Genomic DNA, 14,802 nt, shown 5'->3' with positions numbered 1-14,802 from the left:
AACACAGGTATTTTATAAACATGTCTTACAAAACATACTTGTAAGAATAATTTTGTTTCATTTTCTTGTGATTTCGGTTTCGATTCAACAAAAGTTGCGGGCGCACTTTCAGCCGCCTCACATGACCGAACTACGACCATCCTTCGAATTTTATCGTTTATCGAATTAAAAACGCAGTACAGCGTTTTGAAAAGCAAACTAGATTCAGCATACCACCTTTCTTGCTGCAACTAGCGTGTAGCGGGTTTCAGCTACACGGGCAGTCCTGACGGAGATCAGTGGTCCCGACTCCTGTGAATGACGCGTCGCCTCAAAGACCTCTTCAAAGTTAGGGAAAGGGGAAGCGTAGCTTTGATCCGCACTCAAGCTGTGTGGACGAATGGGTTCCCATAGCTTTAACTCAGAATGTGGCAACATGCGCGACCAAAAGCTTCGCCGTGTCGGCCTTCCACGCGATTGGCCGAGAGCTAACTATAGCGTCTACACAATTTTTTGTTTATTAAGAGGAAGCTTTCGATACTTTACTGCTAAGTTATTATAAAACTCCAATCTTCAATTCATTCTTTTTTCGGTTCTCAGTTTTCGTTTGATATATTTTAATTTTAAAAGCCCCTTCGCAGTGGCCCAAGATAAAAAAAAAAAACAAAAAAAAACAATTGGTTCCCTATGTACATATCTAATAATCCAATAAGCTCCATTGCTTCAATAAACCAATGCAGCCAGTTCTTTCAACATCTCCTTTGGTCCAATAGACACATCTAATACTCAATTAGACGTGTCCATTTGGTCTGATAGACATTACCACTATCAATAGAATATATAGAACCCCCCATACGCAGTACAAGTTCTACTTCTTGCACAGAGGTTGCGATGATGTCAGAATGCCAAACTCTGATTGGCCAATTGAAAAAAAAAAAATAGTGGGTGGACATTAAAGCATTTAGCATTGAGGAACACCCCCTATCCTTCCAACCAGAGCCAATCTGGAACAGACATCATTCTGATGTCACCTCAATCCCTATGCAAGAAGCAGACGACTTGCTCACCACGTCGACATTTCTATTGGTCCAATAGAAATTTCTACAGGAATTTTTGTTAGGGCATTGACGGAAATAAGGGCAATGTCAGGAAGTACAGCTAGGAGTCATTCCCATCATGCTTTTTACACCTTTACACACATCATCAAACTCTCAGTTTGCAACTGACAGCAAGCAGCCAAGATCACAACGCACGACAGGCAAATCCTGGTCGTGATGCCACAGACATGATTCACAAGAGGGCACCACCCAAAACATCTCGGCCCCAATAAGGGTCAAACAGGGTTGCACAGGGCATGCAACACAAAAGTACCTCCATTAAAGTTTCCACTGGACGTGCTTTGCAGCCATTACAGTGCTCCAGGCTAGAGTGAAACATAACAGTCTAAGTATAGCGAAATGGGAAACAACAATTTTACTGTGATATTGATATTTACAAGGACACATAATTAGTGTTAGAGATACCTCCAGAAAAACACATTCAACTTGATGTGCAGATGCTTGATAGAAAAGTTTTATTATACAACCAAATAAAGGGAAGTAACAAGACACCGTGAAGTGCAACGTCCCCGTAGAACATGACCATGACCTGAACACATCTATTGTTGAAGTACCAGAAAAATAGTATGAATGTGTGTGACATGTTCACTGGAAATATATTTACAGAAAATATTGAATCTAGTAGAGAATGGAAATGAAGACGCTATCTAGGTCTAGATAATTTGGAGGTTATTGTGAGGCACCAAGAAAAATTTCAAAATCCTGTGCCAAATGGGACTACAGTGCTTCTGTATTCCATACAAAAAAAAGTGCTGGGAATAATCGGACATCCCAACTTTTTTGCATGTAAGAATCTCCAATGCATGCACCAAGGATTAAAAAAAAAGAAAAAAAAGATTTGTGAAAGCAAGTTTTTACAAAGTGACAACTTTCACACGGTGAAACTGCTCATTCCGGACAAAACCACCTAAACAGAGCATAAAATGTCAAAGCACTCGGACAGGTTCAATTTACGAAGCACCGCAACGACTTTGAAGTTTCACAAGCTTTCTACAGACAAGGTTTCCTCTGGCATATCTCATGCCAACCCTGTGCTCTTGTACGTAATGCAAAGCTCGTACGAACACCGGTGCCTCACAAACAGCCTCAAACACCAGGTATGTGGATGCCAGGAATACCCACCCAACACCCAAGGCGTCGACAAAGAATTCCGAGACACTCGTAGAACGTCCCTGGGATGCCCTTAGAGAACTCTTGAGAGGTCAGTGGCTCCAAAGCAGATTCGACAAATACAGAAAGGCCATCAACTTGGAGTGGGTGTCAGCGACAAACAGTCTTGGAGGCTGCTGTTTCAGGGCTTGGATGGGGTGATTGTAGTCAGCGTTAACCCGGGCGGAAGAATCGCACCGAAACTCGACACGGCCTTCATCGTCGTTGCCGCAACCGCGGGTGAGGCATTGTCTGCACGTTGCAGGCGGAGCAGCGAGGGCTGGCTTGGGCTAACTTTGCTCTGGATGGAGATGAGCTGTAAGGGACGTACGTACCGAGGTTACCGCCAAGACTGCACCAACGGCCAGAGCCATTCTGTGGCCCCACCAGCTTAGCTTTTTCATAAGGGAGGGGACGTTGATCGGCAAATTACGTCCAGAAAGTGTACAAGTATCATCACCCGTTTCACCAGCACGTGCATAGTGTGTCTACTCAGCAGTTGATGCAGTGAAACAGAAGCTGCAAGCCTAATAGTTGCCAAGACCCTAACCTAGTAGCTGCCATGACCCAAATGCTGTGAGCACATAATCAGTATCTCGAAAACCTGAGACCGTGGAACAAGAAAGGGGACGGCACACGCAGAGGTCCGTGCGTGTCGTCCCCCTTCTTCGTTCCTTGGTCTCAGGTTTCCAAGATGTAAAAAATTCACCAGTTCGTGCATGTTCTCAATTATTTCCAACATGATTGGTTATTTCTAACATGGTGTCTATCGGGGGTGTATAAGGAGTGGAAGAAAATTAACAATTGAGCTGCATTAGAGACGTCCTCTTCTGTGCCTTTTTCTTTGACTTCAAAGTTTCCTATTTTTTCCCTCACCAGTCTCAGGTTTTAAACATCATGATTAACTGTCACCAGCTCACACTGCACACTCAGTTTTTTCATGACCTGTGTTTATCATGATCATGCTTACAAAGAGACGGGCTTGTTCTTTTTTTTTTGTTTCACATGAACAAAGCGGCAAAGCTTGCCCACCTGACTGCTGGAGCTGACCGAAGGCTGGGTCTTGTTTTCCTTCTCCTCAACCGACACGCATAGCCGCTCCAGAATTTCCGCCGGCTATGACAAAAGACAAGTAAGCGTCACACCCTCGCGGCTAGACTGCTTCGGCTTGACGCCGAATTCAATATTTCAATAGACTACATGGGGAAGAGGTCCACGAACCGAGGAAGCGGGAAGGCCAAGGCTGGATGGATTCACGGCGCCGAGCGGGGCCTCGTCAGGGAGGGCTACCTCAGCCAGGGAGCCGTTGTTGATCAGGCTGACCCCAGTCGCCTGCACCTGCTGACTCACGCTGGTCTGCGTGCAGTTTGCCATGTGCTTGGGCCAGTGGGCCTGCTGGCACGGGTAGTCGCAGTAGCTCGTGTTCCAGCAGCAAAAGAACACCGCCTCTTTCCAGCAGTTGGCACACTGCAACGGGCAACGGCGCTTCGTGAGTGCTTTTCCCCCCTCCCCCATGAGCACGCTGCTGTATGCTCATCTCGTGAGCCATGTCCAGAACCTGGAAGAAACATAGCCTTCCAGGATGGGCAGAAAAAGCATGTTTTCTTGGCCGTCCAGCGACTCGTTTTCGTTTCCTTTGACGACATAAAGAATGTGTATGTCAAAACAAAATCCCGTAGCAATATGATGTCTCTCTGTTCTCTAGGTCTAGAGGCTTACAATTGGGAATTTTCGTTGAATGGATCAATGCTTCTGTTCATTACAATGCGGTGGAACTGCCACTGAAATAAAGACTTGCACAGATAAAAGTTTGCATATGCTATACGCTGATGGGTGCCTCCGATGTCGCACCGTGGCAGTGATGCTCCCTTGGCACTGCGCCTCGGGTGACACAGAAAACTTCCAGATAAAAAGGAAGTTGTTTCAGAAGCAACCCAAGATGCTTCTCAAACATCCTCACTAAAAAAATGGATTTTGTTAATGTCTTATAATCCCGAAGACACCAAGACAAATGAACTTAGATTTTGTTCCTTTCTTCTCTAGCTGTTTTTAAAACGAACACAAATTGGATCAAGAGAAATTTTCAAAGTATAGCTTTTCAAGAACATGTTTTTCACGATACCAAGAAAGGTCCTTTAAGAGTTTTTAACGAACAAATGAGTGCGCATGGTAAGGGCAAAACTGGCTCTGGACGCATGGACGCACTGCACAACAAAAAAGGAAATTAAAGGTCACTGTGATACACATACTGCTATCATGGCTAAGACCAACATATCGTAAAACGAAGCAGCTGACATAACCAGCACATGGGGCAGCATGCAGAAGGCTCTCGGAGAGTCTTAGGATCGAGACTAGAACTTTTGCTACGAAACTGAACCTCGCCGGCCTCTATCAGCAAAAAATTTGAATTTCTCAGAGGAAGGGGAAAATCAAAAGAAAATTTGATACAGACACTGTTCTATACTGACAAGACGGGCCAATTTAAAATGCTACCTCACATATAAGCACGATGGAATGTGTAATGTTCTATGATAATAACTCCACCAACTAAACCAGTCAAAAACTGAAAATAAAAAAGGGGCCAATCAATGTAGGCCTTTTACAATGTTTCTTTGGATGAATACCAGGTCGCCGAGTGTTTGCTGGGCTACTACGTACCCATTGCTTCCGTTTTGTCTCGGCAACAGCCTTGGCCACTTCTGCAGCCTGTTTTTCGATAGTTGCTGCCGTTGCCTTCTTGAATTCAAGATCCAGGCATATGCGCATTTCTTTTAGAGTCAATGCTGAAAATAGACACCGGAAACAAACAAACCCATAACGGTTGTGAGTGTACTAAAAATCTCTGATGGCCTGAATATAAATTAAAAAAAAAAAAGTAACTGGCTTTAGAAAAGTGCTATGCCATCATGCTTTACAATGCCACCAGTAGCATAATATAAAGTTGTCTATGAGCCACGTGCACGTGACAAAACCGACTAAGCAACAAAAAGCTACAACTTGGAGGGCTCTTCCGAATTCGGTACGGTCATCGATGCACTGCGGGTGGTTTTACCAAGAATATGATGATACTCGTCCATCTCTTCTTTGCACTCTTGCCGCACGGATTCAACGCTGTCTTTGGCACTTGCATCAAGAAAGTTGTTGGTAGAATTATCCTTCGTCTAGAAGAAAAAAGAGTTTGGCGAATGAAAAAGCAATCCTTTAGCATGTTTTCCCCCCCATAATGCCTAGTCTGGAAAAAACGTACGGGCAATAAACTGCCATCGCTGGAGGGTGGCTGAAGCGCACTTGCGAGCAGAGCACTCGAGAGGCTGCGCTTGGTCGTGAACTTCATTTTTGCGAGGCCGGCGACCCTGCTCCCTGAAAGAAAGAGCAAAGTTTTACTTTGTCACCTTCCCCTCAACACATCTGAAAGCACCGGTTTCCCTTGCCAGCACCTGACCACCAGTGTGCACTCCCTGCCAAAGGAACGTGAAGGAAGGCCACGTATGAGAGCAAGGGACATGACACAGCATCTTGCTCTTGTCCCCATGTGCCAGTAGTGACTGAGCAAAATAAAATAATGCTAATATTCTCTTTGCAGAGGTAATACAAAAACATATCAGAAAACCAAAGTGATGCCAACCACGTGCAGGCAGTGCTTGAGGTCGCCCATAGTACTCAGTATCAACTGTTTCGTGCAACCGTGTAAAGGCTACAGTAGCACCTGTTCCAGGGTCTTATATTTCTCAACTCACCCGTTCTGTGAGCGTTTTGGCTAGGATAAGACACTCCTGTCATGACACAACAAAGAAAAAAAAAATCCGTTCAGGTAAGACTTTAGAAAAAGCTTAAACCTGCACATTAGATTAACCTAGCTTGGGACATCTGTGTGCACAGGAAATATACTAGCACTTAGTGAAAGAAACCAAACCACTAAGACAGTCTCCCTGTATGCCAAAAGTGTACCAATAAATATCAAGACCTGTACCCACATTACATTCCTTTTGACAAAAGCGCTATGTGACAAGGACAGAAAGTAATACACAGCACAAGTTGTCTCTTAGTTTCGGTCCTTGTCTTGTGGACCGCTTGTGCTGTGTATCTTACTTTCTGTCTTCGTCTTGTGGCGCTTTTGTCAAAAGGAACGATGTACCACCTATCCCATCTCTCACTATTGACCCACGTACACTGCACACCACTTCAGCACTAGAGACAAAGCACTAGCTTTCTGCTACATCAGTGCAGTGTCAGCGTTCCACCGCATGTTACCTTGCCTTTTCCAGCTTGTGCACACAATGCAGCGCTAACTCAGCAATGAATCAGCACCGACAGTGGCACCGATGAAGCGCTGGCTTTGTGTGTCTCAGCGCCGAGACGCACATGTGAACCGGCATTTACACGCCTAACCTGCCCTCCGAGAACTTCAGTCGGCATACTTATATGAGCTCGAGAGATCCTCATGCTTGAAATATCCAAAGATGCGAATGCCGATTCTAATGGGCGGACAACAAGTACAATAAGGAAAAGAGTTAATTAATGGCCAGTCTATCACTTTTAGACCCTTTTCCCCTTTCTAAAGCTCCGATCCAGATGTCTGCGTGTCCGGCACACACGCATGCTCCCTTCCGCCCCCTCCCAACCTCCCGCTTTTGTGCTCGCTGTGAACCGTCTCGTTCTTCCGAGTTCGTAGACACGAAAAATGCACATTCTCTGACCACGCAACACACAACAAAAATAAAAACTTTTTTTTTTTTTTTTTTTATGTGCCAATACATCTTTTTTTTCTTCGTTAAAAACGCTGTCAGCATTTCCCTCTTCAGTACACTCGCCCCCAAGGTACCTGAAACACGTCTTTGTGTCTACTGTCTTATCTTGCCCTCCACCGAAAGTGGCTCTCCCGAAGCGGTAACAAATTGTGTCGTGGAAGCCGGAGCGTCGTGCTGTTGGATGTCACGATCCTGGCAGTCAGTCTTCAAAATGCCAAAGAAAAAAAAAATAAGTAAATGCGGGGGTTGCTGTTGTCGCGGCAACCCGCAGCGAAACAACCGTCCGCTGCATCCGCCTCTGCCCCCGTAACAGCGCCAGAATCCCGACAGGCAACGGCAAGACACCTTTAGGACCGGCTTCGAGGATGCGGTAAGCGCGGGGGTCGGAGACGCGCTTTAAGTGGCCGTGCCCTGCACGTAAATGCCTCACCTTGACTACCAGTTGACTCCCTGCTCGTCTCTTCCTGAGCCACGCCTGTGCTCTCCGTTGCTTCGCTCACCTCGCCTGCCGGCCGCGGGGATTCCCGAACCTCCGCGACTGCGGTCTCTTTCGCCGCCACCACCTCTTCGCTCCTCTTCTCTTCGGCCTCCGCCTTCTCTCCCTCTGACTCCCCAGCCTCTTCCTCGTCCTCTTCTTCCTCCTCTTCGTCCTCGACCTCCTCCTCGTCCTCGGTGGGGTCTTCCGCGGCGACGGGGGCCGCCCCGCCCACCTTCTCCTTGATGGACAGGATGGTCTTTTTGAGCTTCTCCCGGAAGTCATCTGCAGCCCGCGTGGCGGGAGCGAACGATGGCGGCGCCTCACCCGGCTCCGTCGTGGTGCTCGTCACGTCGCACGCCGGGGGGCTGCCCCGCCTGCGGGCGTCCTTTGTCTCGGCCGTCGTCTTTCCCCGTGCGGCGGCTTCGTCCCGGCCCTCCTTCTTTCGTGGCGCCTCCTGAAATTTTCAGTCGTGCCCCGTGAGCGCACTGGATTTTGCAAGTGGGTCCCATGAACTCGGGGGAAACCTGGTGTTATGAGAAACATTCCGACGAGACCTCGCACTAACCGATGCGGTTCCGAGCGACTATGTGCCCGTAAATTGGCCGAACAAATTGAAAGAATGGTCAGAGCCCGTAGAAGGAACTTCGCGAGGAACCTTCTAGAAGCCCTAGAGTGGCGGCCGCCATTTAGCTACAAACTTACGCCGGAATTACCGCGTTAATGAAGAATCTATGGGAACTGGGATAGGTTTTGAGAGACTTTTGCTGCTACCGTTCATCTCTATCACCCAAACATAATCTCTCGGTGCAGCGGAGATAGCTCAAAAATTTCCAGGGGTGGAAGGGCTACGAGCAAATTTTCGGGCAGGAGAAATTGCCCCCAAGCCATCCTCACTGCTTACGGGGTTTAACAAAGGCTGCAAGTTTTTTGCCCTAGTAAGTTGGTAGAGGTTTTGAGACTGGTTTAAGGAATCCCTTCATAACAAAGGGCATAGAACAAAATTTGCTAGCTTCGATGGGGTCCAAGGAATGAGTCGTTAATTAAGAGATCCTCAGAGGCAGCTGTATTACAACTTACTTTTCTTTATGATATGATTTCAATGGAATTTACCATGTGATTATCTTTTGGTACTGATTCTAAATCTGCAATTATTTTTCAAATTGCTGAATTAGACCAGAGCTATAGTACTGAAAACATTATGAATATTTTTAGAACATTTCTTACAGAACTTTAGACCACGGTTTCCTCAACGATCACAAACCAAATACACATGGCTGACTTCTTTTAGCTAGTAGAGCTAATATAATTCTAATCAAGGCACCCTGACAAGTAGAAATTCAATATAATATCAACATTAAAATTTCACATTCTTTTTTTTTTAATGATAGTTATAATTTAATCATGTGCAAATAGAGGATTTTGAGTTCGAAGCGAATAGTGGTTTTGGCCAAATATTTCAAATGAATGACCCACTGCGATCAACACTTGAAAATTTGAATATTGCGGTTCACCTCGAAGCAAATATCAAATAACATATTATTCAAAACTACTATTAAATAATTTGAATATTTGCACAACAATATTATAACTACATCAATACAAATAGCAAAAAAATATGAGATAAATAGCATTGCCAGGTAGATCTATTAAATACAAATCTAATGCTACACCGTTCACGGTTGTCGCATAAAAATATTATTCCAAAACTCTCTGCAAAGCAATGCCTCGCATCCCAAAACATCAATTGGAGAACAAAGCACTTGAAACTGCCACACGCATGGCCGAGAGGAATGCTTCTCCATAATTCTAGAAGATTTGTGTTTACTCTTGCCCCAAATGATTCAATGTTATACTCCGTCTCACTAAAATCGTGCAGTATAGCCAAAGCTACAGGGGAGACAGTGTATCCCAACCTGTTCAAGAGGAGGGAAAGAAGGAACAAGGGAATCCCAGCCCTTCTCTCCCATTCCTCCTTTCCCTCCTCTTGAACAGGTTGGGATACGCTCTCTCCCTTGTAGCTTTGGCTATACTGCACGGTTTTAGTGAGACCGAGTATAGACTGGAATGTTTGAGATATCAAGTGCCAAAGATAAAGAGGCCAACTTGACCTTGCCGAGCCAGCCACCAGAAAGTTTGATGCTCCAACATTCTAGACCGAATATTCGAGATACCGAATGCAGTAGTTAAGGAGCGAGTGTGGCCTTGCTTGCCGACTCACCCAGACTCTTCCGACAACGACAAGCTCACACGCTCTCGCACTCTTGTGCTAGCCAGCGGTTACGCCGACACCTCGACGCTCCCTGCTGTTTTCTCGACACTCGCTTTTCTTCTGCTTCTGGCACGAGTTTGCCGATTAAACCTTTATTTTCAGTTTTACACTTGTCGACCCCGCGACAATATTTAGTTTACCTCAATTTCACTTGACCAGAGAATGTTTAAAATAGATATTTTTATGTCTCCTGATGGAATTTGACACTGACATTTATTGAAGAGGTGCTCAAAACTAAACACAATTATCATAAATTCAAGCTTTTTGCAGCCTTTAATGATTATAAAATGCATCTCTTTTTTTATCCAACAAGATAAAATAAAGAAGGAATCCTTTTAGGAACATCACATCTCTAGTGCAAGCACAATGAGTTGAAGAAACTTTCAACAATGTCAAAGCACCATCAAAGGCAGCGATGTCCCGTCTGATCTGGAACAGCCGAACCTTACGGAGGCCTTCCGTAACGTCCCAAGAGATGGGCTACTCAAGAACGTACTCCGTGCCTGTTTTCTGCCTAATTTTCTCTCGTCGAACAAACAAAGAACAGCCAACCCAAGAAATTACATAATCCACATTAAGGTGATTTGTGCAATGAAAGAGAATATTAGAGATTTTGCAATAACGGTGTCCGTTCCTTTGACAACTCACGAGACAACCGAATAAACAAAGTCCTTCCTTTGTCTTACAGAGAACACAATCTTTGTGGCACAACCTAGGGCAGCTCAAGTAGGCACGAGTGGATGAAGAACACTGTAGAGAATTTCCGTCTTCTTGGCTCAATTCTTGTTTAGTTGCGCACTTTCAAGATTATTACGGCCGTTGTTTTTAACCCGTTGTTTCTGCAGCCGCACAAGACGGAAACGCCCGGACTCACGGCGTGATTGGTGTCGCTGCTGATGGATCGCTCAATCTTCTTCAGGGCGCTGACCAGGCTCTCCACGTTGCGGTTCACCTTCTTGGGCAGGTCCTCCATGTCCTGCTGGGACACCCGCATCTGCAGTTCCCCGGGCAGCTCAGCACTCACTTCGAAGATGCCCTGGGGGGTCCCGTCGGGGACCGGCGTCGCCTTCTCCTCCTTCACCCTCTTGGCGGGCATCGGGGAGTCCTTGGCAGGCGAGCAGGGCAGGCTCTCGTCGTCCAGATTGGCACTTGTCGACTGCGTGCCCTCCGACCCATCTTGTGATGCGTTGTTCGTGGGGCTCGGTGTTTCGCTCGGCACTCTTTTCTTTACCACCAACGTAGACAGTGCTGAGAAGTAAGTAGGGTCAATTGGTTTTTGGGGGTTTACATCCTGAACCGACACAGGGCACCTTGCACACCCATAAAAAGACTGGACCACATAAGCCTCAGCCAAACTGCAGGAGAATCTGACTGAACTTGAGCTTGCCAAGTGGAGATCAGTAGATTGGCACTTTGCCTCTGAGGTGACTACTAAATGAGGTCAGGAAGTGTGGATATTGGACAGCGTACAAAATAAAGTATAGCTGCTCTTGGTCTGAATGTGAACTGGCAGGTGTTTATGCAGGGTCAGACCTGTTGTCTTTTAGGTATCGGGCCTTGGCTCATTGCCATAGTTCAGTGGTTCTCAAATGGGGTCCGCGGACCCTTTGGGGTTTGCGAAGGCATTGTAGGGGTCCGCCAAGCCCAGCCCCATCAGTCAAGCGCGGCAATTTATTTCCTTAGATTAAGACGAAACGTTCCAATGTTCGAGTGAGTTTTCTTGTGTATATGTCAATAAGAGACACTAGCACTTAGTTATAACCATTTATAAAATCACTATCATAATTAACTTATACTTCCCCTTCCCCTCCCCACGAACGAGATCCTCCATCATCTCTTCCGGTCCACAAGGGGTCCGCGAAACGCCAATGGCTGAGAACCACTGCCGTAGATAATGATTTGGTCAATGCAGTGCAACTGCTGAGACAGAGCGCTCAATGTGTATGGTGCCCAGCTAAAGGTAAACTAGCAGAAGTGAGACCACATCTGGTACCTCATGGGCATGCAACGCAAACCATGCTCGAGCACTCCAAGCTGTGATACTCTAACGCATTCTTGTGCGACACCCCGTGGGCCATCTCTCGCAAAGATGGGCGCTAACAGTGAAAGTACACTGTATGACACAACTACGATGAGTGCAACATTGGCACTTTCTTTTGCATTTTTCTCGTGCAAGTTATTTTCAAACAACACGTTTTACTGCCCAAGTTGGCACCCTGGATAACCGCATACTGCTACACTAGTGGTGTAGATAACAGCAGACGAACAAATAAAATTAAAGAAAGCTGGCAGGACCGTGATACCGGGTGTCTCAAATAGCGACCAGGCTCTTTAAATCAAACGCAAAAATCGGTTTCTTAACCTATCGCGTTACGATTTTGTGCAGCATTGCCTACAGGTGGTACAGTTTTTCTACAAAATTTGCAAAGAGTGAACTTACCTGAGTAAAAAGTAAAAAAAGAAAAAGGCTTAACTCCCGCCACCGGTCTTCAAACCATAGGGCGCCCTATTGCTTGAAGACCGGTGGCTTCAGCTGCGTTTTCATAGGAGTTAAGCCTTTTTCTTTTTACTTTTTCCATAGCTAACTAGATGCATTTAAGCCGAGGTCATCATTGATCCCAACTATGCGATTGCTAGGAGTGGGCTATATTTCGCTATTTAAAAGAAAATGGCAAATCAAGCCAACAATAGGGGTGAATTATCTTTCAAGGGTGGGGCATCTCTCGGGATTTTACGGTAGTTTGTTTGCTCAACTGTGCTCACGAAATTAGCCTCAGCCAAAGAGCCTTGAGCAAAGCTGCTGTTGTACCTCCTACAGGTAATCCATGCTTCACCAGCATAATTATACGAAATTAATAGACACAATACAACCTTCCAGTCATACATTTTTCTGCAAGGAAACAAAACCTCGCAGTATACCTGAATTCAGCTCCTTGTCATCAGATGTCGTTGGAGAGCTGCAAAGGCCACCAAATGTTTTCTGCAAAAAAAAAAAAAAAAGAAAAAGTTGGAGATTTTTTTCATACATTAAGCTTTCGAGTCCGTAGCAAGCTCACACCTCGGCAGGAGGGTTTTGTGCTGAGCATACCTTTTCTGCGGTTGGCGTGTTGTTGAAGTCTTGGAGAGTCACGGGTGTCCGGATGACGCTGTAGCTGTACTCGCCATACTTCTCCTTGTACTTTTGAATGTAGATCTCGAGCTCTTCCACGGCGTTCTGGAGACCTTTCTTTCTGTTCTTGATCTCGGTGGGGGATTCCTTGGAGAGCAGGAAGCACTGGTTCATCGGCACCCACGCCCTGGAAACAACATTTCCCTCCAATTTTCAGATCGTCCACACATCCAACTTTATTCTGCGATAGAATAGTTTCAAAGTAAACAATTACATCAATAATTTTTTTTTTCTCGAAACATCAATCAGTTTTTTTTGGAGAAAATCACACCACACACACAACAGAGATAAGACAACTTGTCAGCTACTGTCATTGCACCAGGCTAGAAGTGCCCATCACATCTAAAATAAGCAAGCATTTTATTTATCTTCTAACATCTTGCATTTCAATCAGTAGAAATAAAGACACAGCTTCAAATAAGAGAAATTTGTGGGGCATCATAAAGATGTCTGCTTCCGGGTGAACCGCGCTATCCATGTTAAGTATTAGTTGTTTTTTTTAAAGAGATGTAACGGTTTAACTGCGTGGAAATCCAACAAAACAAGAAATTCTAACCCGAATCTTACATAACACTGGTACTGTGGGTTGTGGAATCGCAGGTTCTATGTATCTTTTTTTTCCTTAGTAACTTTAATTTTTTGCATTATAATAAATATTTTGCATTGAAAGAAGTTAGTGCTGTATTGGAATTGGTAGGGCTATTGCTAGCTTTTATGTGTAAGAAAGTTCTGCTGCAGTCAAGGTTTCCCTTTACTGTGCCATGGTGTAGGGTTTTTCAGAGTCGGAGCAGTTCTATGTACTACCTTGCGGTGAGGACAGTGTGCCTCTTCTAGTTACGATATGCAAACTGTTCGTTGGCAAGACAACTGCAACAAGTGAAACAAACTGTTCCAATATATGCCACAAGTAGAATAAACGAGTGTAACCGAGCAATGCGGCAGGGTGTGTGTTATTAGACGCTTTTCACGGCAGTGTGGGCTCACCCGCTTCAATTTTCTTGGGGAGGGCCGCGGACGTCAAGAGGATAATGTCATATATTTCTTGCCAAATCATCTACTCAAAAGTAGTAGACTCTGCAACTCCAACAAATGAACCGCACCATGACACAGACAGCATTGGTCACAGCGCTTACCCCGCAACCTAACCCAACGCATACCGGGACTGGGCAGTTCATAGATTAACCTTCAGATTATTCAAGTAATGCATTAATTATGATTTTTTTTTTTTGCCGTCTAGTTAAAGTAGTGTGCAAAACATTTAATAAAAAAAAAAGAAACACTTTTATGTTTTTATGGTTTTTATTTATTTTAGGGCACAGTATTTCACAGTAAACCACTTTTACATGCTTGTGATTGCCACTGAGGGTAATTATACTGCTTAAATAATAACTTAAAAATGACCTCACTTTAAAAGGCTTCCCGAGTTCATATTTCGTAGGCGTCACAATGCAAAGTTCGAAATGCGACTGCAATATGCAATTTATGACATAACAAAAATAGTAAAACAATTTGTGGTTTTAATGTCTTTCATGTAATATGACTGGAGAAAAATCAACTAACGAATTTATCCATTGATTACTCTATTAAAGAAGGGTGGCGATCAGTTGGGTTAATTTTTTTAATCAACCATCAGCTCCAATCAGCATTCAATGTACTACGAAAGGTATGGATCAAGTGGGACAACAAAATTATGTAGGATCAGAGGTTCTACATACAACAGCACTAAGATTATGAAAGCATTCGACTTAATATTTATCGCATTGCTGAATTTTCACGCGTGAAACGATAGAACACAAACTTTAGCAAGAAGAGACAACAACAAAAAACAAGCGTATAATAGGGAGGGTCCAGCTCAGCCAGAAACGAGCGTGCGTCGTTGAGATCCACAGTTC

At 44.9% G+C, this 14,802-nt stretch overlaps 1 protein-coding gene across 2 annotated transcripts in view; it reads right to left on the bottom strand.

Annotated features, from left to right (window-relative positions):
* Positions 1 to 1,529: 1,529 nt before the first annotated feature.
* LOC8034021 (protein kinase C-binding protein 1) overlaps positions 1,530 to 14,802 on the bottom strand; it is a 60,286-nt gene continuing 47,013 nt past the window's right edge. For both annotated transcript variants that reach the window (XM_040211042.1, XM_029987620.4), the window contains exons 10-19: positions 12,830 to 13,037; positions 12,661 to 12,721; positions 10,616 to 10,989; positions 7,425 to 7,926; positions 5,494 to 5,606; positions 5,299 to 5,407; positions 4,905 to 5,029; positions 3,468 to 3,713; positions 3,279 to 3,362; positions 1,530 to 2,562 (exon numbers count right to left, since the gene is read on the bottom strand). In XM_040211042.1, coding sequence (XP_040066976.1) covers positions 2,389 to 2,562; positions 3,279 to 3,362; positions 3,468 to 3,713; positions 4,905 to 5,029; positions 5,299 to 5,407; positions 5,494 to 5,606; positions 7,425 to 7,926; positions 10,616 to 10,989; positions 12,661 to 12,721; positions 12,830 to 13,037 — 1,996 coding nt within the window. In that variant the 3' untranslated portion in view covers positions 1,530 to 2,388. The remainder of the gene's footprint in view (positions 2,563 to 3,278; positions 3,363 to 3,467; positions 3,714 to 4,904; positions 5,030 to 5,298; positions 5,408 to 5,493; positions 5,607 to 7,424; positions 7,927 to 10,615; positions 10,990 to 12,660; positions 12,722 to 12,829; positions 13,038 to 14,802) is intronic.

The sequence above is a fragment of the Ixodes scapularis genome, unplaced genomic scaffold (genome assembly GCF_016920785.2).
Source record: "Ixodes scapularis isolate PalLabHiFi unplaced genomic scaffold, ASM1692078v2 PGA_scaffold2__306_contigs__length_199485367, whole genome shotgun sequence".
Lineage (NCBI taxonomy): Eukaryota > Metazoa > Arthropoda > Arachnida > Ixodida > Ixodidae > Ixodes > Ixodes scapularis.
Note: the sequence above shows the minus strand (reverse complement) of the source record. Positions and strands in the feature narration are given on the sequence as shown.